We start from the raw sequence: 23665 nt of genomic DNA, 5'->3' as shown, positions 1-23665 counted from the left end.
TTCAGATCCAAGACGCTCCTTTTTTTGGCGGGTAATAGTGTTGAACTAATTTATATGCCACCGTCGTATGAGATAGCAGCTCTGATACAAAAATGCACCTCCGTAACCTCGCCGAAACAAGCGCGGCAGCTCCACGCTCTCCTCCTTACCACCACCACCGACGGCTCGCGCCCGCCGCACCTGTACAACAATGTCATATCCAAGTACTGGCGATGTGGATCGCTTGGGGACTCGCGGAAGATGTTTGACAAAATGCCTCAACGAAATCTGGTTTCATTCAATGCGCTCATTGCGGCCTATTCCTGGGACTCAAACAGTGCGATTTTGGCTTGTGAGCTATTTAACGAAATGGGAGTTGAATGTCTTAGGCCAAATGGTTCGACTTTCACGATCTTACTGCGGGCGTCTTATACTCTTGAGGATTGGTTGATTGGCTCTTTGATTCATGCCCAAGTTCTGAAGTTTGGGTTCTTGAGTGATGTTTATCTTCAAACTGCTTTACTTGGGATGTACTCCAACTGTAGGGATTTGGAATCAGCGAGGAAAGTTTTTGGCGGGATGGTTGAAAAAGATGTTGTTGCTTGGAATTCAATGATTTTTGGGAATTTGAAGATTGATGAGACAGCGGAAGGGCTTTCTCTCTTTGATGGCATGTTGAGGACTGGAATTGTTCCTACTCAATTCACATATTCAATGGTCTTGACTGCTTGCAACAGATTAAGATATTTTTATCCGGGGAAACTCATCCATGCCCGAGTCATAGTTTCAAAAACGCTAGCTGATTTAGCTTTGCAGAATTCCTTGTTTGACATGTATTGCAATTCTGGTGACACTCGAGTAGCATTTGGCATGTTTAAGGGAATGTGCAACCTGGATTTGGTCTCTTGGAACACAATGATTTCTGGGTGTTCGGAACATGGTGATGGTGAGAAGGCCTTGAATTTATTTGTCCAGTAAGAAAACATCGTTTCTTAAACCAGATGAGAATACTTTTGCAGTCATCAAATCCGCAACAGGCACAGATCTAGTTTCCAACTATGGCAAGTCACTTCACGGACAGGTCACAAAAGCAGGATTTGAGAAGAGCATTTTTGTAGGAACTGCACTAGTGTCTATGTATTTTCGAAATGCTGAATCGGATGATGCTCAGAAGGTGTTTTATCCCATCATAAAGAAGGATGTTGTTCTATGGACTGAGATGATCATGGGTTTTTCGAGATTGACTGATGGGGAGAATGCAATTAAGTTCTTTTATGAAATGTGCCAGGAAGACCATAAGATTGACAGCTTTGCTCTCAGTGGAGTGTTGAGTGCTTTGTTCCGACCTTGCCATGCTAAAACAAGGTGAGATGATTCACTCATGGGCTGTAAAAACTGGGCACGATGTTGAAATGTCAGTTTGCGGGAGTCTTGTAGATACGTATTCAAAAAATGGTACCCTTGAAGCTGCTTATTCTATATTTTCCGAAATCTCGGACCCTGATTTGAAATGCTGGAACTCAATGCTCAAAGGATATCGTCATCACGGCATGGCAGAGGTGGTATCCATTATGATTCACAGGAATTCTTTTTCACTAAAAATGGAGCCTTGGGGATGGACTTGTGGACCATGCAGCAGAAAAGAGAAAAGAAGAAAGCAAAACAAAGCAGAAAAACAAAGTAAAAGCAGAAGGCAAAAGCAAGGAATAAAGGGAGGAAAATAATGAAAAATGAAAAGATGTCTGGAGATGGAGAAAAGCCGAGGAAGTGGAAAGCATGGCACACCCATACCCACTGTCATTGATGAATATTTTATTAAGTTGTCTTCTGCAAACTGGAGCAATTATTATATATTTATACTGATGTGTAAAGAAGGCAAAAAAAAAATAAAAGGACGTCCAGTACTCCAAAATTATTCGGTAACCTGCCACTATTATCACCAACTAGGTGATCAAAAGTACGTCCAGTACTCCAACATTATTCGGTAGCCTGCTGCTATTATCACCAACCAGGTGATTAAAAGTACGTCCAGTACTCCAAAATTATTCGGTAACCTACCGTTATTATCACCAACCAGGTAATCAAAAGTAGGTCCAGTACTCCAAAATTATTCGGCAGCCTGCCGTTATTATCACCAACTAGGTGATCAAAGGTATGTCCAGTACCCTAAAAAATTATACATAAGCATCACTCATGTCAATCATACGTAAACATTCATGAGCATCACTCATGTCAATCAACATAAACATTCATGAGCATCATTCATGTCAATCAGCTTCAAAAGCTTCATTTACAAAAGCTCAAACTTCAAAGCTTCACTTACAAAGCTTCAGTGCATGGTATATAGAGATCGTCTCCGAACAACCGCCACTTTGGCCCATACATGGATTGAATTTGAAGTCTCCAGCTAACAAACTCTATTGACTCCAGCTAACAGACTCTATTGACTGAAGACTTGGGGAACTACACTATGTACCATATATTGGGCTTCCGTAACTAGGCCTCATGAAAAATACTTGGGGGACCTATTATTTATGTACTGAGGAGCGAACCCTTATTCTATAAAAGGGATTCCCTCACTTTCATTAGAGAGCGCCCATCATTTATGTATTGAGAAGCAAGCCCTTATTCTATAAAAGGGACTCCTTCACCTTCAACGCCACAAGCCGAGCCAACCAAGGCAACAGAAGCCACAAGCCGAGCAGCCTCGCAACATGTGCTACTTCTAGTTGAGCATCATTTCACATTGAGCATCGCCTCATATCGAGTATCAATCATGGACGACATCTAGTTACTTTGGCCCACACATGGACTGAATTTCAACTCTCCAGCCAAAAGACTCTCTTGACTGAAGACTTGGGGGACTACTATTTATACCATATTTAGGGCCTCCATATTTAGATCTCGTATAAATACTCGGATGACTCAAATGTAATTATGTAATAAATGAAGGGACAAATATGTAATAAGTGAGGAGCCCTCTATAAAAGGACTCCTCACTCTCCTCGTTGAGAGAGGCCAAGATTGAGGGCAAGGCTTGGGCCATAGAAAATGGGCTAGAGAGAAAATAGGCTAGATAGCACACTGCCTCTAGCTTTCTTGTATATTCACCATTCAGATTGAAACAATATCAACATCAATGTGGATGTAACCCAAACATTGGGGTGAACCACGATACATCTTGTGCTCTTAACTTTCTTGCAGATTCACGGTCGGATTTACGTTGTTTCAAGACCCCTCCGGTCGGTTTTGTACATCAACAAGTTACATAAACTTCAGCGTTTTACATTGATATAGTTGTGAAAGGATCGGAGGCTTAATTTGTTCGCAGATAAGAAATCTGGTCAAGGGCAACCGGTTGAATATAATACGATCCAAATTTAGCAACAGGGAAACTACACATAACTTGCAAACTAGGTAGAGCGATAGATAGAGAAAAGTTAGCGTTACCAGTTTACACAAATCAGTTATTGTTAACTTTGCTTCTCTTCTGTGACGATTGCACAAATCAGTTATGGTTTTAGTATAACACCATCCATAGCAACCCTCATGCAGTTCTCCTTTGTCATCTTGTCTATGCATCCGGTAAGTGCCACTAATACCGGCTGCTCATGACGTTTTGTGAACTTTTCATGTATACGGACAGCAAGTTCATAACCATCTATTCCTGGCATGCTCACATCCATGAACACCACCTTGTGCCCTTGTGAAGTAACATGCAATAACTCATCGACTAAGCTTACAGCTGTTACATCGCATCCAGAATTTCGAGTAGCTGAAGTCTGAGTTTGTGCACATTCGGTAAACAGCTTTGGGATATCCTGAGGATTGATTCCAGATCCTGAATCTTTGACCTACGCCAGAAAAGGAGAACGTAATATACTATAATAACTTCAAATGAACAGAATGGTCTTCCAAAAGATGAACAGATTCAAACAAGTATTTGACGAAACAAACCTGTACGCGCAGAATTCATTGCGAGCACGATTTGCAGTCTCCGCTTCACTCCTGCCTAAATCAAGCGCAATATTCTGCTCCATAAGGAGATCCCTTGCCCTCATTGACTCTTCTAATATTGCAGCATGTGACAGAGCAACCGCAACCTGTGTCAACGACTCAACAATAATAATAGATGGACCGTAAAACATCGACAAAAGAATGAAGCTTTCCATAAACAAAATTTTTTTTTTCGTAGGACCTCATAGGTACTACTTCAAATGTGGATCTGAGCAACCAAAAGAAACTGTATTTTAAATTTCCTGCAAGTTGCCTAGGTCTTGCCACTGGAGAATTTGGTGATATTTTTCCTGCACCGTTGCTACTAAATACTTGATTCATCACAGGAAGATGAATGGGTACAGTATATATCCTACTGGATTCTGCTCTCTCTAAACCAGTTCGCGTTGGCATCCACAAGGCATACTCTTCCAACGCCAAAGTTATACCTAACTCGACTAGTGTATGTCAATCAAGAGTGCTTCTGATTTCATGGGTCAACCTTACGATCACGCAATATTTATCTTAAGTTCATTCTAGCTAAACTCTTAAGACACTCTCATAGATAAAATATGCTCTTATTTACTAGTGAATGATGGTTTTGAAGTTTTGAATCCTCAAATTGATGTATGAATCGATTTATGCAATTTTTTTCCATTTGATTTCAAATTTTTAGGATTTAGAAATAAAATTAACGCCTTTTCTATTACACTAGAGATGTAATTTTCTTGGCTTTTTGGCTGACAACTACAACATAGATTAGTATTATCCAAACCCTTCAACTTGTTTCTGTGAAGGCGGTTAATCTTCTGGACAAGTAACATGCAGAAATTGACTAGAACATTGACACACAACAAACTATTTTAAAGCTTCTACACTACACGTTGTCTGTTTTGTATAACATATAATTTACACCTAGCTCTAATTAATTAAGCTTGAACTTGACAAATGCAGGAGCTGGGATGGAACATTAGCACTGAGATGACACAATTATTTAAACTTGACTTGACTGTATATCCGAGTGACGAAAACTGCACCATTTCCAGCTTTGTATAACTTATAATTTACTCTCTTTATGCCTTGAACGAGTTATAGAATATTGATTTTGGGTTTTTATTTTTTAAATGGGTGTAAAGTTAAATATATGTATTGAAGTGGTTTTATGAAGGTAATTTAAGTAGTAAATTGGGTTGAAAGTGGTGTTAATAGTTTGATTAAAAGTAACTAGCATTTATCTACATACTTTGTGTGTATGAACATATTTTTTTAGAAAATGAGAAGAGAGAGAACGTGGGGGGCGGGGGGGGGGGGAGTGTGAGGTTTTTTGTGTGTGGTATTTTTTTTTTAAATTTTAAATATTAGAGATATTTTAATATCATTTGTAGACGAGAGTTCAATAAAAAACAATAAAATTTGGATCTATGAAATTACATTATTACACATTACTTTTTTTGTGTGATAGAAGATTAAGTTGTGTTTTCACTCTCTTTTGATTGACAAATATGTATCATTAATTAATAGAGTTATGAGTTTAGAAAATATGTTCGATGTAAAAAGAGATTATATGAGTTTAAATAAAATTTCTTAAATATAAATTATAAGATTTACTGTGTAATGGGTCCTGCAGATTTTGTTTTAGGGAACTTTAACGAAAAGCACCGGTACTGTTCACTTTAACGAAAAACTACATTTTTACACTAAAAAGTCAATCCTGGTACTATTCACTTTACCTTTTATTTTATCTTTATCATTCAAACCCAAAGTTTTCAAACCCTTTTCATTAGTTTTCTTTTGTTTTACTTAGTTTTTCCACAACCTTAGTTTTTTCTGATTTCTCCTGCAGTTTTTATAACATTTGAAAAGCCTGGAGAGAGAGGGCCGCTTGTAGGTGTGGGTGTGGTCGGTGTGTCTGTGTGAGCTAATGAGCGGAACAACGCTAACACCGCAGGCGGTGAGCAACTTAATCAGTCTGAACGTTGGAGGCGTTGGGCAGCAGCACATCTCCGCTTCCCTCGTTAACTCTTACCGAGTCGCCGCCGTCGCCGAGCGCTTGGAGTCTCACGTCAAATCTGGCTATCGCGGCGAGGCCATGGAGTTCTTCAATCTCTGCCTTTCCCTTTCGAGGTAAAAACCCTTCCCCATTCTATTCAATCCCTAATTCGATTCCTTGAATTTCCTTCCTTTGTGTGAAATTGCTTTGGCAAAATGCAGAGGCATTGACTATGCCGTTGCAAACAATGAGGTTCCGGCGATTGCTCAAGATTTATCTGGGTTGTTGAAGCAGGTAATGAACTTTTCTTCTTCGAGTTGGTGAATTCCTGGTTGCGGTTAGTTTTCCCCTTTTCTTTTTGTGTGAAAAATTTATACTTTAAACGCCTGTTTTTTGTAGATATGCCAACGCAAGAGTGATAAAGTTTTGGAGGCTGCTATCATGGTGCTGATGATTTCTGTTAAGGTATAAAACCCTAATGCGATTCATTTTATCGAATAAATGCCAAAACGGGTGCTACCCATTTACCCAAGTAGCATATCCGGATTGCCCATGATCATGTTTTTATTATCCGCTTGTTGCTTCAAGCTATTTGGTTAACTCTGAGAATTTGAATGTAAGCATGAATTTTCGAGCTGACTTTGTTTTACTTGGTAGAATGCTTGTAGGGCAGGATGGTTTTCGGATAAGGAGACCGAAGAACTTTTTTCTCTAGCTAATGAGGTTTTCTGTTAATTTGATTATTATTATTGTTATTATTATTATTATTTGTTTCATGTAAATGTTGCTGATGATTTTCTTATGCAATTATAGATAGGGAGTAGCTTCTGCAGCTTGGGGGATGTTAAAACTGGAGCTAGCTGTTCTCTTTCTGTAATAGACACAATAATGGAAAGGTGGAAACTTGTATCGTGCTTTAATTTTGTGCTTGTTACAACATATTTGTGTATACACAAATATGATATAAGTTTTATTTGCTGTTTCCTTTTAAATGATATCATCTCAACCTAATGATCCCGCACCATGCCATATTAGAATTTGGAAATTAGAGTTTAACTAAGAATAGGTAGAAAGTTTTATTAATGAAAGGATAGGATGACATGTGGCCTGGCTTTTTTGACATGTATATGCATATATATAAGCATTTAAATGCTATCTTTTCCCACATTCTAGCCATCTTCTGTTGTGATTCTCGTTGATGTTTAAATACTTCTTTAGCTCCAAGATTCAAAATATTCTTTCTTTGCTCATCCTAATAATCATGCTTTATGAAGTATCAACCATGTCTTCTGTTGAGGGCACAAATTTTACACTTTTGAAAGATCTCCTTGTGTTTGTGGTGCAGGTATTATCCAATGATGAAGATGGGCCAAATACTTGCCTCTCTCGAAGTCAAGGTGGCTCTTCATTCCCTTTTTCAACTTTTTTCTTTGTAGATATCCCTTTTTTCGCGTTCGTTTTGATGTATGTTTGATTGTGTTGTAGCCTGGATATGGGGCACATGTGCTTGATTTCCATATTTCGAAGACTACACAGTATTCTCCGCAAGAAAAAATTGTAAGCATCTTCTAAAGTTAGATGCCATTTTAGTTTCAATGTTGGAGTGTTTGTAAGTACTTGAGTCTCGTAGTTTTTTTTACATGTATGCAATTCTCACATCTGCGGTCATACATCGTACACAAGCAAACACATTATACACCTCATATCTGGTCTAATGGAGGCTTATGTCTCCTTCTAGATGCTTATTCCCCATCTTACATAGTATTGAGTGAGATGCATCTTCATATTCCATGTCTGATCTAACAACATTTAGGGGCACAAGTCCTTAATTTAGGTCTTAGCAGTTGTTAGATTTGATATGGACGGCTGATCTCATCCTCAGTGCATCCTAGTTATCCATGTCTATCTAAGAAGTATGTCGTTATTTAGCTTATTACAGAATAACTATACATATAATTTATGTCACCATAGCTTTTATTATTTGGTTATATAATTGTGGTGGTTTCTCTCCTTGTTCTAAATGTTTACTTTACACTGTTTTCCTTTAATACATGGAATTATGATTTGGAGAAGTTGTTCTGGATCTCACTCTTTCTGTTTGCCTCAAGCGATTATTTGTAGCACAAACAGATAATTTAGAGACATCTGCCTGTATTATAAGTCCGCTGCAAGTGAAGTATGACTCATTTTTCTCTCATCCTTTTAGTTTAGTTGGAGGTGTTCCTATTTTGTTGTGTAACATTGTTTTTTTTTCTTTTATTACTTCTGTAGCTTTCTGCTAAATGGAAAGGGAGTAGATAGAAGGATTAACGTTACAATGGTTTGTGTGGTTCTGCTTACTCAATAATTAAATGTGAAAGAATTTGGATTGTAACATAGTATTCATTTCGTAATAGCCTGTGCCTTTCACTTTCTTTTTCAGGATACTGGACCTCAGGTGCCTTCAATAGTGACCGGAATGCTTAAGTTTGGATCAAATCTTCTGCAAGCTGTGGGTCAGTTCAATGGTAAGCTTGGATGCAAGTCTTCACTGTCTAGTTATTGTAGTTTTCTTGTACCATATTCATCCAGCTCTGTAACTATTTTTAGGTAACTATATCATAGTGGTTGCCTTTATGAGCCTCACGCCATCACCTGACACTCCAGCACTGAAAGATTATACTCAGCCCACTGTCTCTCCTTCAGATTCAGGTATTCTTCATGGGAAACGTCAAAAGACACTTGATTATATTTTCAATATTTACTATATATATAGATATATAAATCAGGACTTCTGCAAAGCATTAAGCTTTTTACAATGCTATAGTATGATTAAAGGGGTAATTGTCTTCGTTTAATCATTAGATCCTGATATAATAGAGGGGCCATCAAGGATTTCTCTCAATTGTCCCATAAGGTATGCCTTGACATTCGTTGCTTGTAAATTTAGTGTTGCTATATTTTTCTTACCTTATTTCTTGTATTTTTAATCTTTTACTTTGGAAATGGGTATTCCTTGGATCTTTGACCTGAACCGTGTTATCAGAATTTACCTTAAGTAGAAATGTCAATGCTAAAAACTTTGTGGGATATCTGCTTATGTTTTATCAATCTGATCTGGAGAGGCTGAGTTAATTTCATATGAAGATATCGGAGGTTAAATGTTGATGCCTATTAATGTGATCTTTCTACTCCATATATTCTGAACTTCTGATTGAAGAAACCTTTTTGGTTTTTGGCTGAAAGATTGAAACAACATTTATTCTAATTTTCTTATGTTTTTGGTTTTTCATCAGTTAGGCCAGCTGCTTCTATGCTTGTTTAAGTTTTGATTTCAACAATTAAAATAGCATTTTGGTCATGCATCCTACTTTTGGTGAATAAATTTGTTATTGGGTTGAAGTGTGTTTCATATCATGTCTATTTTTTGGTTGTTTATTTCTTTATGTTAAATGGACAAAAAATGTGAAGTTTACTAATCCTTCTGTGAGAAACTTCATTGTTATGATGCTGATTGTTACTTTTGTTTTTATCTGCAAAACAGTTATACACGTATAAAAACTCCTGTCAAAGGACATTTTTGCAAACATCTTCAGGTGAGTGCTCCATGCATCTTCTTCTCCTGTTGATGCCCTTGGTTTTAAATATTTGTTTACAAGTTCCTGCATAATCGTTAGGTAACAAGCTTTTGAGACTTGTAAAATTGTTCCTCGATTTGTATGCATTTTGCATGCATGATTGATTTTTATGAGACCTTAGGTTTTTTTTTCCAACTTGTCCACCTGCATTATATGATGTGCTGTTTTGAGGTGACATGGTTTCAGGTTTATATGTTGGAGATATTTCTTATGAGTTCAGGTTCAAATTGATATTTTTAAAATAGTACTATGACTTTTATGCTATGGGGGTTGTAAGGAAGATAGAAAAGGCTGAGTGAAAGTTTGTTCTATGTCCCACCAAAATGTTCTATAGTAGTTGAGGTTTGAAGGGGAAGTTGAGAATTAGGAGCTAGATTTGTTGTCCTTTAATCCTGAGTATTTTTTTTTTTTGTTTAAACCTAACAGAGGAAAATATCATGATTTTCTACTTCCTTTCTTCTTTTCTTTTATCTTCTCTTTTACAAAATATACCAAACAAGGTGATAGATAAATAGTTTTCTTTGTAATTCAGTGTTACTTTTTCTTGAACTTGAAATTCAAATTCTGTTGAGCTTTGGGTAGTCGATGAAATTTGATGTTATTCTGTCATTGCACATGGAGTTATATTTTCTTTTAACAGTAGTCAATACAGTCTTCTAATATAATTTTCTGTGACTTATATGAGCTATAGTGTTTCGACTTCAGTAATTATGTCAATATAAATTTAAGACGACCTTCTTGGCGCTGCCCCCACTGTAATCAGTATGTCTGCTATTTGGACCTTCGCGTGGATCAAAATATGGTTAAGGCAAGTAGTTATTTATTTTTCATTCTTCCATATCTGTTTGTGTTATGTTTTTACCCAATATTGTAAAATCAGTTGACTTTCTCCCGTAGGTCCTGAGAGAGGTAGGAAAGAACGTCGCTGAAGTGATAATCTCTATGGATGGATCATGGAAAGCTGTACTGGAGAATGGTGAGGACTTAGGTCAGGCACATGATAAGACCCTTCAAAGAGAAACGTCTGAACAGGAAGAATCTACCTGTATCTCATCTGCATTTCCTATTGTTTTGGATCTTACCGAGGATGATACTGAGATGGACACTGTGAGTGCCTGTGAGACCGAAGACGTGAAACCTCTTTGCAACACAAACGGGGTTAATCAAACTGTTCCTGCTCATCTAGAGGATGGCTTTTGGTCTGGCATTTACTTTCCTAATGGCTCGTTGACCTCCAGTATAAGGTCAGACACCCAAATGGATGGTGGTATCCCGCACTCTGGTCCTGCAAATTATTTACAGCTGCCTGTGTTGACTGATGCTATTTCTCATGTGCTTGATCGAGGAACTGAGAGCCATGTGAACACTAATCCTGTGGCATCTGCAATGCTTACTCAATATTCTTCTTCCAATAATTTGCAGTTACAACAGCCAAGTTCAAATGCTACTGTTAGCAGTGAGTATGGGAGATTTGCGAACATAGTACTACCCAGGACACCAACAGCAGTTCAGGCCCTTCCCGCCCAGACGCCAGGATTGCAGCAAAGATCAAGAACTAGTTTAAATACTCCCCCTAGTGCCTCTCTTCTTTCACAGGTTGGCCAATCTGTCACACCTACAGCAAATGGTGTCAATGCAGTATGTAGTGATATGGAAAGGCAGCAACATTTTTCTAGGGCCCGAATGAATCCACCTCAAGTGTCAAATGTCGCGCCTCCCTCAATGCAACCTCCCTCACAAACAACACAGGTTAGTCCTTCCACTTTTCTTGATGTCCAGTTTGTCGTGCTGGTGGCGACCGGTATAAATGCAAGTTGGGAACCCTGAACCTCAAACTCCTGATTTTTAATGAACACTTTTCAGATTGATTGGTTGTTGGTCAAAGCATTGTAGGGACTTTTTTCGTGTGCTAATTTACGGAATTCCAATCTAAAGGATATTTTCTTGATGTCCATTTTGTCAAGCTAATGAATTGCATTTCATTAATCTTACAGAACTGGGATTGTCATGGCCAATCTGCCCAACAGGTTGTTGGCCTTCCAGCTCCAAGTCAAATGCAGAGTGCTAATCGGACATCTGTTGGCCTTATGGAGTTCCAAAATGCACATCTGCAGCAAGCTCTTAATCCAAGGACTCCCCAGACTGTGGGTCCGTTTTCAAGCGCCAATGGATCATCTTCACATCTCTCACGGGCTCAAATCCAGCAAGGAAGTGTACGAGTTGGGACTGGTCAAACATCAAGTTCTTTAAACAACCAACAAAGGTTCATGATTGCTCAGCAGCAGCTAGCTGCTATGATGTCCAGGCAGTCTCCATCAACGCCAGATCAAAATCAATCCCCGAGAAACAGGCCAATTTTGGCGGCAAATGCTGAAGGTTTTAGGTCCGCAGCAATGGAGCAGGGCAGAAACATAGTGGGAACGGTGCAAGCAGTTTCAGGTGCTGATGGATCACCAGATTTGTCATCTGGGGAGAACTGGCGACCAACAGGTCGGATGCGTGGAAGCCTGTCGGGCCGTGCTTACTCTGCTGCTCTTAACCAGTTCATAATTCAGCCAACCCAACCAACTCCAGCTGCTCCAAGACCTCCGTCAAATCTGTCCGCTCCACCACATCTTGTTGCCGCCCAACAGACATTGATTGCAAACGGGAGCACTCAGGTTCCTCAAACAAATAATAGCCATCCACAGTAGATTCGATCTTGTCTTGAGTCGAAGGCATATGTATTCTGCCAGGTGGTTCTTTTAGGCTGCTGTATATAAGGTAGTTGGTCAATTTTGTGTTCAGTGGTGAACCGGTAAAGCTAATTTAGGACAATGTTCTGGTTTTAGGTGATATTTAGGGCTCCTGAATTGGGCGGTTTCGACCGAAAAATGAAGAATTGGACGATTCGGGGGTCGGCTTGTGAATTTTAACATGCAGCTTCTGACTGCATTAGTTGTTGTAATGATGCTGTAGTTGACTGATTTTACTTTGGTGCTAATTATCCATGATAGTTTATATCTAAACGTTCTGAGTTATGAGTCCTGAGTTATGATTGTAATAGTGATTGAACTTATTCAAAACTGAGGAGTGCCAAGTTCAGTTGCGCGTGCACGCTTTTTTGGTTTTGGCTTTTGATGGTAAGTGCGTGCGACTGACACGAATAATTGTAGCTGCATGGCAAAATTTGTACTCGAGCTGAACCTTGTGGTTCACTTCTACGTTCAAATTTGAATTCACGAATTTGAACTCACATTCGTGTAAGATGAATTTAATGTAAATTATTCTATTACTTGTTAAAGAAGATTACATTCACACTTGATGCCGCATTCACATTCACCATTGAGATGGGACAACATGATGATCTTACATCAATTGCTGAAATGATTATTTTTAGCATTTGATTAATATGTCGTTAATGTTAGAGCAAGCAATATGTCAAAATTTGACTGATACACGTTGTCACTATAGTAATTTTGATCAATTAAGATTTGTAAATGTTATAAATATGAAAAACATTAGAGAGATAACCTTTACTAGAAACAGGAGAGAAGCAGATGCAAGATATTACAATGTTTAGTTTTGTAACTATAACACAAAGATCACAGGAAAAAGAAGAAGGGACGGATACTGATATTATTGCTTTCACTTCTTTTTTTTTCTTTGCTGTGGATTGTAATCACACATAGAGTGTTCTTTATATAGAGCCACATCTGTGACAAACCAAAAAATAAAATGATTACACTTTTTGAAAACTTCACATAATAACAAACTACGGTGACCTTTTTGAAAACAACACATAATAACAATTACATTACTGTGGACATTCATTATCACAATTTTACAACAGTAAAATCATTGTAATCACCCAATCTCCCAAATAACTTCTCCGAAAATCTGTCAAAAGAAGAAGAGGAAATTTTTTTTTTTGAAAATGATAGATATACGACATGTCGTTTTCTACGCGAGAGTCTTGGAGTCCGTGAGAAGCAGAGCGCCCGTCGATGATCGCACTCTTCTGATAACTTTCTCCCTACTCGGCCTACTCAGCCACGAGCCACCACAAACGACGGCGTTTCGAATGTGATCTGACTCCCTCCGGCATACTGAGTCATGAAGTGCCGATCCGTTGCTTGCATATGGTCAGGCACGCCTCCATCTCACCGCGTGACCGCCGCGGCGGCGCTCAACCAACCCCCTACGCTCTACACCGGCGGATCCGACGGCTCCATCATCTGGTGGAACCTCCGTTCCACCGATTCCAACTCGGTACTTTCACTCGCCCACCACTTGTTTGTTATATTTCCTTGAATTACATTTCGCCTTGGTTAATCGTTTGCTTAGTTTAATCTGCTAAACAAGAATTTTTTAGCTGAATTATGCAAATTATAGAGTTTTTATAATTATGACACTGTTTAGAATGCGTTTGAGTAAATGAAATTCGTATTCGGGACAGGAAATTGTGCCGGTAGCTATGTTGTGTGGGCATGCTGCTCCCATAGCCGACCTCGGCATTTGTGATCCACTTGTAGTTTCGGGGAGTGAGCGGAGAGGCTCTTTAAGTGACGTTGAGGTGAGCTCGAGCTCCTATAGTCATGGCGCGTTAATCAGTGCATGTGTTGATGGAATGTTGTGTGTGTGGAGTAGAAGCAGTGGGCATTGTAGGCGTAGAAGGAAGTTACCACCTTGGGTTGGCAGCCCGTCCATGGTTCGGACATTGCCATCGAATCCGCGTTATGTATGTGTTGGTTGCTGTTTTGTTGATACTGTGCATTTGTTGGACCATCATTCGGTTGAATCAAGTGAAGCAGGGGATGTTTTGGGGGATAGAGAGTCTCAGTATAAGAGACCCCCCAAATGCACTGTGGTTATTGTTGACTCCTATACTCTTACCATTGTCCAAACGCTTTTTCATGGAAACTTGTCTATTGGGTCATTGAAGTTTATGGACGTAGTTTCAGCAACCGAGGATCAGGAGAAGGATTCTGTAGTGATGGCGGATTCATTTGGTCGGCTACAGTTGGTTTCAATACCTAAGGACCTACACCAAGATAGGGAGGGTGGGGCTGGTTTGCATACAAGTTCTCAGTTTGAAATGACTGTTTGTGCAGAGGGGTTAAGCGAGGGAGGACATGTAATGTCTATTGCAACCTCTGGAAATATTATTGCTTTTGTGTTAAAAAGTTGTTGCATATTTAGACTATTGCCCAGTGGCACTACAATTGGAGACGTTTCATTTGTGGACAACCTCCTTTGTGGAGAAAGTAATTCCACTCAAGCACATATGGTGGGAGGAATGTTTCTTGAAATTGAAAACGTTGGAAACTTGCCAAATACCCAAGAATGCAACGAAAAATTTTCAAGAAAATTTACTGTTTGGAATAACAAAGGTCACTCAATTGTTTACTTGGTATCCTATTCCAAAGATATGTTTAACTGCGAGCCTCTTTGTGAGATCCCTGCTGCCTCTCATCCTCTTGATGTGAGACTATCAATTCGTTTCATTCCATTGGCCAATTATGTTCTTCGTATTGAATCACTTTGCTTTAGTTCTGAAGAACCTTTACAGTGGAAACCCCATGTTACAATCTGGTCTGCATGTCGGGCACACGATGACCACAGGAATTTGGGTTTATGGTTCAAGTTGCACGGAGCAGGTGTTGACTGGAATACAAATTTTACCTCAAGTAATGAATCTGAGGACCCAGGTGACGTGGAGACCAAACTACCATCTTCAAAATCTTTTGTTTCTAGCTCAGGAAGTGTAAATAGTGTAGATAATGGCAATCTTGGTTTACGTAGTAAGAGAGGAGTTGTGTCTTCTTCCATGGTTATTTCTGAAACATTATTTGCTCCTTACGCTGTTGTTTATGGCTTCTTTAGTGGAGAAATAGAGGTTGTTCGCTTTGATTTGTTTGAGGGCCTAGCTCCTCTTGGTGGGAGTTCACATGATGGTGAGGTGAAGCCACAAATATCCAGACAGCTTTTTTCAGGGCACACGGGTGCTGTACTCTGTTTGGCAGCACATAGGATGGTGGGTTTTGCCAAAGGGTGGAGTTTCAATCAAGTTTTGGTGTCTGGAAGCATGGATTGCACGGTTCGCATATGGGATCTTGAAACTGGAAATCTCATCACAGTCATGCACCAACATGTGTGTCCAGTGCGCCAAATAATTCTTCCCCCAGCTCATACCTACCGTCCTTGGAGTGATTGTTTTCTCTCAGTTGGGGAGGATTCATGTGTTGTACTAGCTTCTCTCGAGACATTGCGAGTAGAGAGAATTTTTTCCGGACATCCCAGCTATCCTGCAAAAGTTGTATGGGATGGTGGAAGAGGTTATATTGCATGCTTGTGCCGAAACCATTCAGGAACTGATGCTGTTGATATTTTGTACATTTGGGACGTAAAGACAGGTGCTCGAGAGCGGGTCCTCCGAGGGACAGCATCTCATTCAATGTTTGACCATTTTTGTAAAGGCATCAGCATAAATTCCACATCTGGTAGTGTATTGAATGTGAATACCTCAGTTTCCTCACTGCTTCTTCCAGTCATTGAAGAAGGGATCTCTACTCACACTCATCTGAATAATTCAGACAAATTGGCCACTTCCTCAAATTTGGTGCCTGGTACTGTGGTTGAGTCCAATACTTCCAGAGTTAGTAGTGCTGAAAAACTATTTCCATCTCATCCAACAACCCTTCAAGGCAGCAAGCATCCGATCAAGTGCTCTTGCCCTTTTCCTGGAATTGCTGCTCTGAGTTTTGACCTTGCATCATTAGTGTTTCCTTATCACAAGGATGACTTGATGGCAAGTGGGAATAACAAGAAAGAGCTTAACCATGTGAAGGGGAAGGCATCAGAGACACCAAGTCCCCACAACATTCCTGTAGCGAATGGTTCTGGTGTGCACGGGGCCTCGAATGACACTGCAGAAGAGAACGTATGGATTAAAACGCTTGAAGATCGTTTACTTCGATTTAGCTTGGCATTTTTACACTTATGGAATGTGGATTCTGAGCTCGATAACATGCTTATAACTGACATGAAGCTGAAGAGACCAGATAACTTTTTTGTAGCTTCTGGTTTTCAAGGAGACAAAGGGTCTTTGACATTGGCATTTCCTAATTTGAGTGCAAATCTTGAGGTACTTTTGAAGAACTGCACTGATTGTTGAGACATGTTTTCTTATTTGGCACCTTTTAAACTTTCTATTGAAAACAATATTTCAGCTTTGGAGAATGTCGTCAGAGTTTTGTGCAATGAGGTCACTCACAATGGTTTCCCTTGCTCAACGCATGATTAGCTTGTCACACACTAGTTCAAATGACAGCAGGTGATCCAAAAATATGTTTTCTGCATGTGAAGTGTAATGGTCTATTCTTTTTTTACTTCTTTGGCTGCACCCAAAATCATGTAAACATGCTGTAATTGCGTCTTTCTTGTCTGATATTTTTTTTGGCAGTTCTCTAGCAGCATTTTATACTAGGAATTTTGCAGATAAAGTTCCAGACACAAAGCCACCTTTACTCCAGGTTGGTATCTTCTGCTATGGTGCCGATTGTTCTGAATGTAAATGCTTAATGCTTATATTTCATTTCCCTTATCCCATTACTGGGGCAAAGGATATGCTTCTAAACTTAGTTGAAACTTTTGCTTTAAATCAATCCCCTTCCTTTCGTTTTCCAGAATAACGGTTTTGAGAATGAGGTCGTTGTAAATCACGAAGTTCAGTAATTACTCGTACAATTTTCTTTACTTGGTAATGATTTCCCATAGTTGAGTAATCTTACCCACACATAATGTCCAAAAAATGTGGTCAGGGTAAAGCACATGGTTTACTAGACTCACCACCTAAGGATATAACAGTTATAGGGCTCGTTAAGAAGTGTTTTTATAATGACTGAAGGGCCTTTTGGTGAAAGGTTTTTTGGGTTCCAAAAGCACTTGGAGTGCATTTTGGAAGAAGCACCAGTTATGTGCTTCTTCCAGGAAGCACTTCCAAGTGATTTTTCAGGATTCACTTGCATTATTACTAAAGATTGGTTTCAAAAGAACTTTCATCAAAAGCGCTTTCAGTCATTGTAGAAGCTCCTCCAAACACACCCATAAATACTCAAGCTGCATTTAGTGATGTATATTCCTAATATAAATATTGGGTGAGTTTTTCTGTTTTAGATTTTCTTTTTTTCCTGGTTGTTTTACCAAAGGGTACAGAGCAGTCGGTTTCTTTCAAACAATTGACATTAAAGTTTTAGAAGAAAACAGTAGAATGGAAGCTAGACACTATTATTTATAGGCATGGAGTGATTAAACTGCTAAATGGACACATGATATTTCTTTAGTCGGTGACAAGATGGGAAATACTAACAAACCGGAACTATCAGTTTTGCCCCCCCATATATCCACAGAATTTCTGCTGTCCTTTTGCAACTGAGAAATACATGTTAAATGCAGAAGGTATGGTCGACGAACTTTTGATGCCCATTTGATTAACCTTCTTGTTTTATTATTCAGCAGCAACCTGGTTAACATCACATTATTCACTTCTGAAATGACAACCTATTTTGTTTTTGGTTAACCTTTTATGCACACTCTTGTTTTTCAGCTTTTGGTGAGTTTCTGGCAAGATGAAAGTGAACATGTACGTATGGCTGCACGCTCTCTATTCCACTGTGCTGCTTCACGAGCGATTCCAGTTCCACTGTGTAGTAAAAAAGAAAGTGGCTTCGCAAATCTGAGTGCTCTATGTGGACTTGGAGAGAATGGGCATGTAAATTCACATGTAGAAGAAACATTGGCTAAGAAATTGTATTCCGAACAGCTGCCAGAACCACAAGGGATTTCTAGGGTTGAAGAATTTAATATTCTTGCATGGCTAGAATCATTTGAGATGCAAGATTGGATTTCTTGTGTTGGGGGGACAAGCCAAGATGCGATGACATCTCATATTATTGTTGCAGCGGCTTTGGCTATTTGGTACCCTAGTCTTGTAAAGCCATGTCTTGCCATGCTTGTTGTTCACCCATTAATGAAGCTGGTTATGGCAATGAATGAGAAATATAGTTCCACTGCAGCAGAGCTCCTTGCTGAAGGTATGGAGAGTACATGGAAACAGTGCATTAGTTCAGAAATACCTCGTCTGATTGGGGATATATATTTCCAGATAGAGTGTGTAAGTGGTCCATCTGCAAACTCAGCCTCACAAAATTTGGCTGTACCGGTTGGCCTTCGAGAGATATTGGTTGGTGTTCTTCTACCAAGTTTAGCTGTGGCTGATGTCCCGGGGTTTTTAACTGTTATGGAAAGCCAAATCTGGTCTACTGCATCTGATTCCCCTGTTCATCTAGTATCTCTTATGACTTTGATCAGGGTTGTGCGTAATTCTCCAAGATACTTGGCTCAATACCTTGATAAGGTTTGTGTTGCCAATTTTAATGGGCAAGACAGTCCATCTTCAATTTCAACAGCAATTCTAACAGTCTTAACTACAGGAAAATAATAGAAAATAATCTAATTGAGCACCATAAGGATACATGGATCACACCATCCATGTATGTTGAGTCAGAGATAAATGGCCTTTATGATTGTTTTAGATTTAGCACAATGGGTATGACCAGAGGATGGCGGGATATTGAAAGTATTTATAAAGTGCTCGCATCCTTTTCCCTTTTCTCGATGATTAAACCTAAGTCATAGGTGATTAGTCATGGTCCAGTTTATCTTTATTCCAGTTTAATAGGTTTATTTTGGTTACAAATGTAATCACACCTGTTGAATAAAGAAGTTCATATTCTCCTTTTTTGTCAAATAACCAACTTAAATGTCATTGTCAATAAATGGTTTCATATCTCATCATGCATATGAAAACTGTGTTTAGTTGTCTTATGAACAAACCTTCTTTTGGAGTCTTGATTTCTTTCTTATGCAATTGGAAATAATATAGCTGGAAAGAAATGGGAAGGGATCTGTATATTGGGATAAGGTGGCTCTGTCTTTCTATTTTAATTAGTTTGATTCTCATGCTTTTATGCTTCATTTGTCAAATTTTATATGACAGTGGGACATATTTGTAGGTAATTGACTTCATTTTACAAACTGTGGACCCGAGCAACTCAGTCATGCGCAAAACTTGCTTTCAAATTTCAATGACTGCATTAAGGGAAGTTGTACGTGCATTCCCAATGGTAGCTCTAAATGATACATGGACCAAATTGGCCGTTGGGGATGTGATTGGAGAGAGAAACAATGCTAGTATTCGGGTTTATGACATGCAAAGGTATTTAAGGATAGAATTATATAGTTAAGAAAAAGCCTCAAAGAAACTTGTGTGACATTCACTTCATCTATGTTACTTTAGCTTTGGCAGTTGGGGTTGGGCCGGTCTCTTGGCCAAATGCACACATACATATACATGTGTTTGTGTGCAAGTGCAAGTTTGTGCGTCATATGTGATTATGTAACATATACAACAACAACAACAAAGCCTTATACCACTAAGTGGGGTGGGCTATATGAATCCTAGAACGCCACTGCGCTCGGTTTTGTGTCATGTCTTTCGTTAAATCCAAGTAGTCCAAGTCTTTTCTTAAGAGTCTCTTTCCAAATCTTTTCTTAGGTAACATATGAAGGCTATAAATAATCGAAGAATTTATTAGTATGTGCAAGAGCCTTGTAATAGCTATATTTATATAAATTTTCAACCTATTTTTGGGGTTGTGCACTTATCTCTTTAAGCAGAATATATGAACATATTTGATGTTTTTGCCTTTCGATTTTGTGCTGGCTTACTTCAATTTTGTGTATGGTTTTTTCAATGTAGTGTTATGAAGATAAAAGTTTTGGATGCAAGTGGACCTCCCGGACTTCCAAATTTGCTTGCACCCAGTTCAGAAATGATGATAGTTACCGCCATTTCAGCTTTGGGCTTTTCCCCGGATGGAGAGGTACATTGTGTTAATTGAAAAGTAATGTTTTTTCCTCAGCTATTAATCAATGCCCTTATTATCGGCCTGGTACATGTTAGACTATGCTTCGAACATTACACTGGCTCCTCAGGTCATGACCTATCATTTTCTTTATTTCATATCATTGAATACTAAGCAGTATGATTTTAAAAGATTTGGTCAAAGCAATTATTAACCTACTTTAGTCAAGTAAATCAATTTTCATTATTTATTTTTTACTATTGATAATTAACCATATTGCGTTTGGTTGGAGTCATGTGGAACCATTTAGCATATCTATACACAAGGACGAGGATGTTCAATTGTGTTTTCTACTATAATAACATATCCAATTGCAGGGGCTGGTTGCTTTCTCTGAGCATGGATTAATGATCAGATGGTGGTCATTGGGATCGGCGTGGTGGGAGAAATTGAGTCGGAACTTAGTTCCTGTCCAGTGCACAAAATTGATCTTTGTTCCTCCCTGGGAGGGATTCTCACCTAATTCTTCTAGGTCAAGCATAATGGCAAGCATTATGGGACATGATAGGCCTGCCAATATTCAGGTAACTCTCCTACGTGGAACGTAAATGATATTTCTGCGTTGTGTTAAATTCGATTTTCCCTCTCACATTTACATTTGTTACCATCTCTCTTGAGGCATTTATCTATTTCTGTTTGACCATGTGAACTCTCCAAATATTTCTTCTGCAAAACTGCTTGTTTTACCGTCCCTTTTCTGTTGGGTGGTAGGAAAGCGCAAAGGGTTTGAGTCAGGCGGACAATATGAAACTATTGATTCACAATCTTGACCTCTCCTATCGATTAGAATGGGTTGGTGCACGGAAAGTACTTCTTACTAGGCATGGCCATGAGTTGGCCAGTTTCCCCTTGTAAGCATCCTCTCGAATTTAAATGGACACGATTGAGGAAGTCTTGTCCATGAAAGTTCAAAGTTGGCATCCGTTGGTTGCGTATTTTCAGCACCAGTTGTCTCAGTGAGAAATAAGTTTTTTAAGCTGACTGATGGATACAAATAGTTATCTGCCTTGACGTCGTCGTCATTCTGCTCACAGTTAATTCAAAGCTCTATGACAATGAAGGTTTCTTACTCGTGCCTGCATCGATAATGCGAAGCTTGTAAAACCTGTTACACCGTTTTCCAGCAACTTAGATTTGTTTAGGCCATGTTGTATCATTTTATTCATATTAATTTTTTGGGTACAAGGGGAAGAGAAGCGCGATTACTCGGAAAGTGTTTTCGGGGTTAGGTTTAGGAGATCTTCCATGTACAGATTACTGTGACCCAGGTTTCGGATTTATTAGCCCAGCCCATTTCAGAGATGTTTTCATCGTGCCCTAGCTCGATTCCCTCCAAAGGGCTTGAAGAAACACAAAGCCTAAAGCCTCATAGGTGTGCACATGGTCTCTACAATAAAAAATAAAACAAAAAAAAATAAAAAAATTATATTCACTCACGGTTCGATCTCTATTCAATAATCGGTGACCATTTAACTTTTGTTATTATATTTTTTTCGTCCACTGTTGAATTAAGATCAAACACCGAGTGACCGCAGGTATCCTGGACCAAGAGAAACAAGACTCATGTAATGTATCTGAAATGAGTGGTTAGGATTGAGAATGTCTATATGAATTTTACAACATACATTCCATAATGAGATGAACCGGTAGCTTTCCATATACATACAAAGTCCCATAATCGTTGCAAATATAATTGGATATGACTATATAGAAAGAAGCGTGTGCATGTACTTGTACATGCTTAGTTGTATCATTAAAAGATCCATGCGTGTGTTCTCTGAATATCGATCTATGGTATTTTGTCCTTTAGCATATTGCCTACCTACGTACTCAAATTCTATCTCACAATTTCGCCCTCTTTAAGCAATAATAGCATGTTAATTTTTCTTGTCTCCAACCATAAAGAGTTAAGTATTAGTTTCTTTATATTTTCATTACCTTTTAGTGACGGACTCTCCACGGAAAGGAAGTGCCCTAGTGTGGGCACTTCTTAGCCATTATTGGGGCTGATTTGAGTCCTAAATATGCTCATTTGCAAAAGGATAGTATTAGGGAGGCCAAATTTTTAAATTAAAGTTTGTAAACCAACTGATGTAGATGTTGATGATTTGATTATTAATTAAGTGCTGATTATCGTGCTTATTTCTTATTGATGACACATCATTTGATTTGTAAATTTGGTTTGAAATTTTGATTCCCTAGCATTATGCTTTGCAAAATACCCTTGAAGGCTGTTTCTTTTCAATTTTACTGCTAATATTGTCCAAATACCTTTAGTTGTAGATGGCCTCATCCTCCAATTGATTTAACCCTCTACCTAATTCGCTTTGCCACTCAAACTAGTTTAGGTATGGGGCGTTGGGTGTAGAAAGAGAAGGGTACACGTAACTGCTTAACAAAGTAATACACGTATTAACCTGCATTATTATAAGCAGCCCTAGCAGCCTACAAAAGTTAACTATTTCAATATCTAAATACTCCTGTCGTCAATAATTCTCCTTGACTTGACCTTCCAATTATTTATAGGGCTTTTCATATGTAAATTCTTGATTTTTTGGGTTATCACATGTAAATTCTTGATAACATTACACTATACAAAAAAAATACTTTAAACTCAATATGTAGTTTAGAAAAAAAGGAAGAGATTTCTCCGACTATTTTTCTCTTCCTGCACACCTTGGTTTATTCTAGGCTCTGGCATGAATAAATCATATTAGAACAATGGACATAAAAAACAAAAAGTGTGCAAAAGGATAAGGGAAGGGATACGGAAATCATTTCTCTTAAAAAAAAAAAAAAACTCAACTAACTTAATAACGGGGCAGGATTCCGCAATGAAAAATTATTAAAGCATGACAAGTGGAGAGATGGGAGAGTTTCCATTCGGTTGAGCTCTTCAAGTGTTTTTGTATAGAACTTAAGAGTTGTAGAACTATTTTTTTCTACTTTATCATTATTTTAATATATCGTTTTAGTTATTTTTTGTGCTTGTGGAAAAATCACATTCATTTGTTTAACAGTTATAGAAAGTTGGGGGATTAGAATTTGCAAGTAAAATATCGATGATAGTAAGAAGTGCAAAACAAGATAGAATGACGTTCATGAATGGGTACAAT

General features: G+C 38.6%; 3 protein-coding genes and 1 pseudogene across 3 annotated transcripts; 3 read left to right on the top strand and 1 right to left on the bottom strand.

Moving 5' to 3' along the window:
* The first annotated feature begins 54 nt into the window (after window positions 1-54).
* On the top strand, window positions 55-1348 carry LOC103439243 (pentatricopeptide repeat-containing protein At3g50420-like). The gene is made up of 2 exons (XM_008377786.1): window positions 55-925; window positions 999-1348. The coding sequence occupies exons 1-2, from the start codon at window positions 55-57 to the stop codon at window positions 1346-1348; spliced, it is 1221 nt and encodes a 406-aa protein (XP_008376008.1).
* Window positions 1349-3491: 2143 nt separating this feature from the next.
* Window positions 3492-5015, bottom strand: LOC114825462 (ethylene receptor-like; annotated as a pseudogene).
* Window positions 5016-5789: 774 nt separating this feature from the next.
* On the top strand, window positions 5790-12590 carry LOC103439193 (E4 SUMO-protein ligase PIAL2-like). Its single transcript, XM_008377739.4, has 16 exons — window positions 5790-6099; window positions 6187-6259; window positions 6365-6430; window positions 6623-6688; window positions 6779-6861; window positions 7311-7362; window positions 7451-7522; window positions 8074-8141; window positions 8237-8285; window positions 8388-8472; window positions 8555-8656; window positions 8810-8861; window positions 9489-9540; window positions 10274-10390; window positions 10480-11331; window positions 11577-12590. Exons 1-16 carry the CDS (start codon window positions 5897-5899, stop codon window positions 12273-12275), a joined length of 2691 nt encoding a protein of 896 aa, XP_008375961.1. The 5' UTR covers window positions 5790-5896; the 3' UTR covers window positions 12276-12590.
* Window positions 12591-13507: 917 nt separating this feature from the next.
* On the top strand, window positions 13508-21985 carry LOC103439192 (uncharacterized). Its single transcript, XM_008377738.4, has 9 exons — window positions 13508-13833; window positions 14021-16708; window positions 16794-16897; window positions 17027-17096; window positions 18170-18979; window positions 19638-19840; window positions 20384-20507; window positions 20867-21073; window positions 21261-21985. Exons 1-9 carry the CDS (start codon window positions 13678-13680, stop codon window positions 21402-21404), a joined length of 4506 nt encoding a protein of 1501 aa, XP_008375960.1. The 5' UTR covers window positions 13508-13677; the 3' UTR covers window positions 21405-21985.
* The last annotated feature ends 1680 nt before the right edge of the window (window positions 21986-23665 follow it).

This window comes from Malus domestica, chromosome 06, assembly GCF_042453785.1.
Source record: "Malus domestica chromosome 06, GDT2T_hap1".
Lineage (NCBI taxonomy): Eukaryota > Viridiplantae > Streptophyta > Magnoliopsida > Rosales > Rosaceae > Malus > Malus domestica.
Note: the sequence above shows the minus strand (reverse complement) of the source record. Positions and strands in the feature narration are given on the sequence as shown.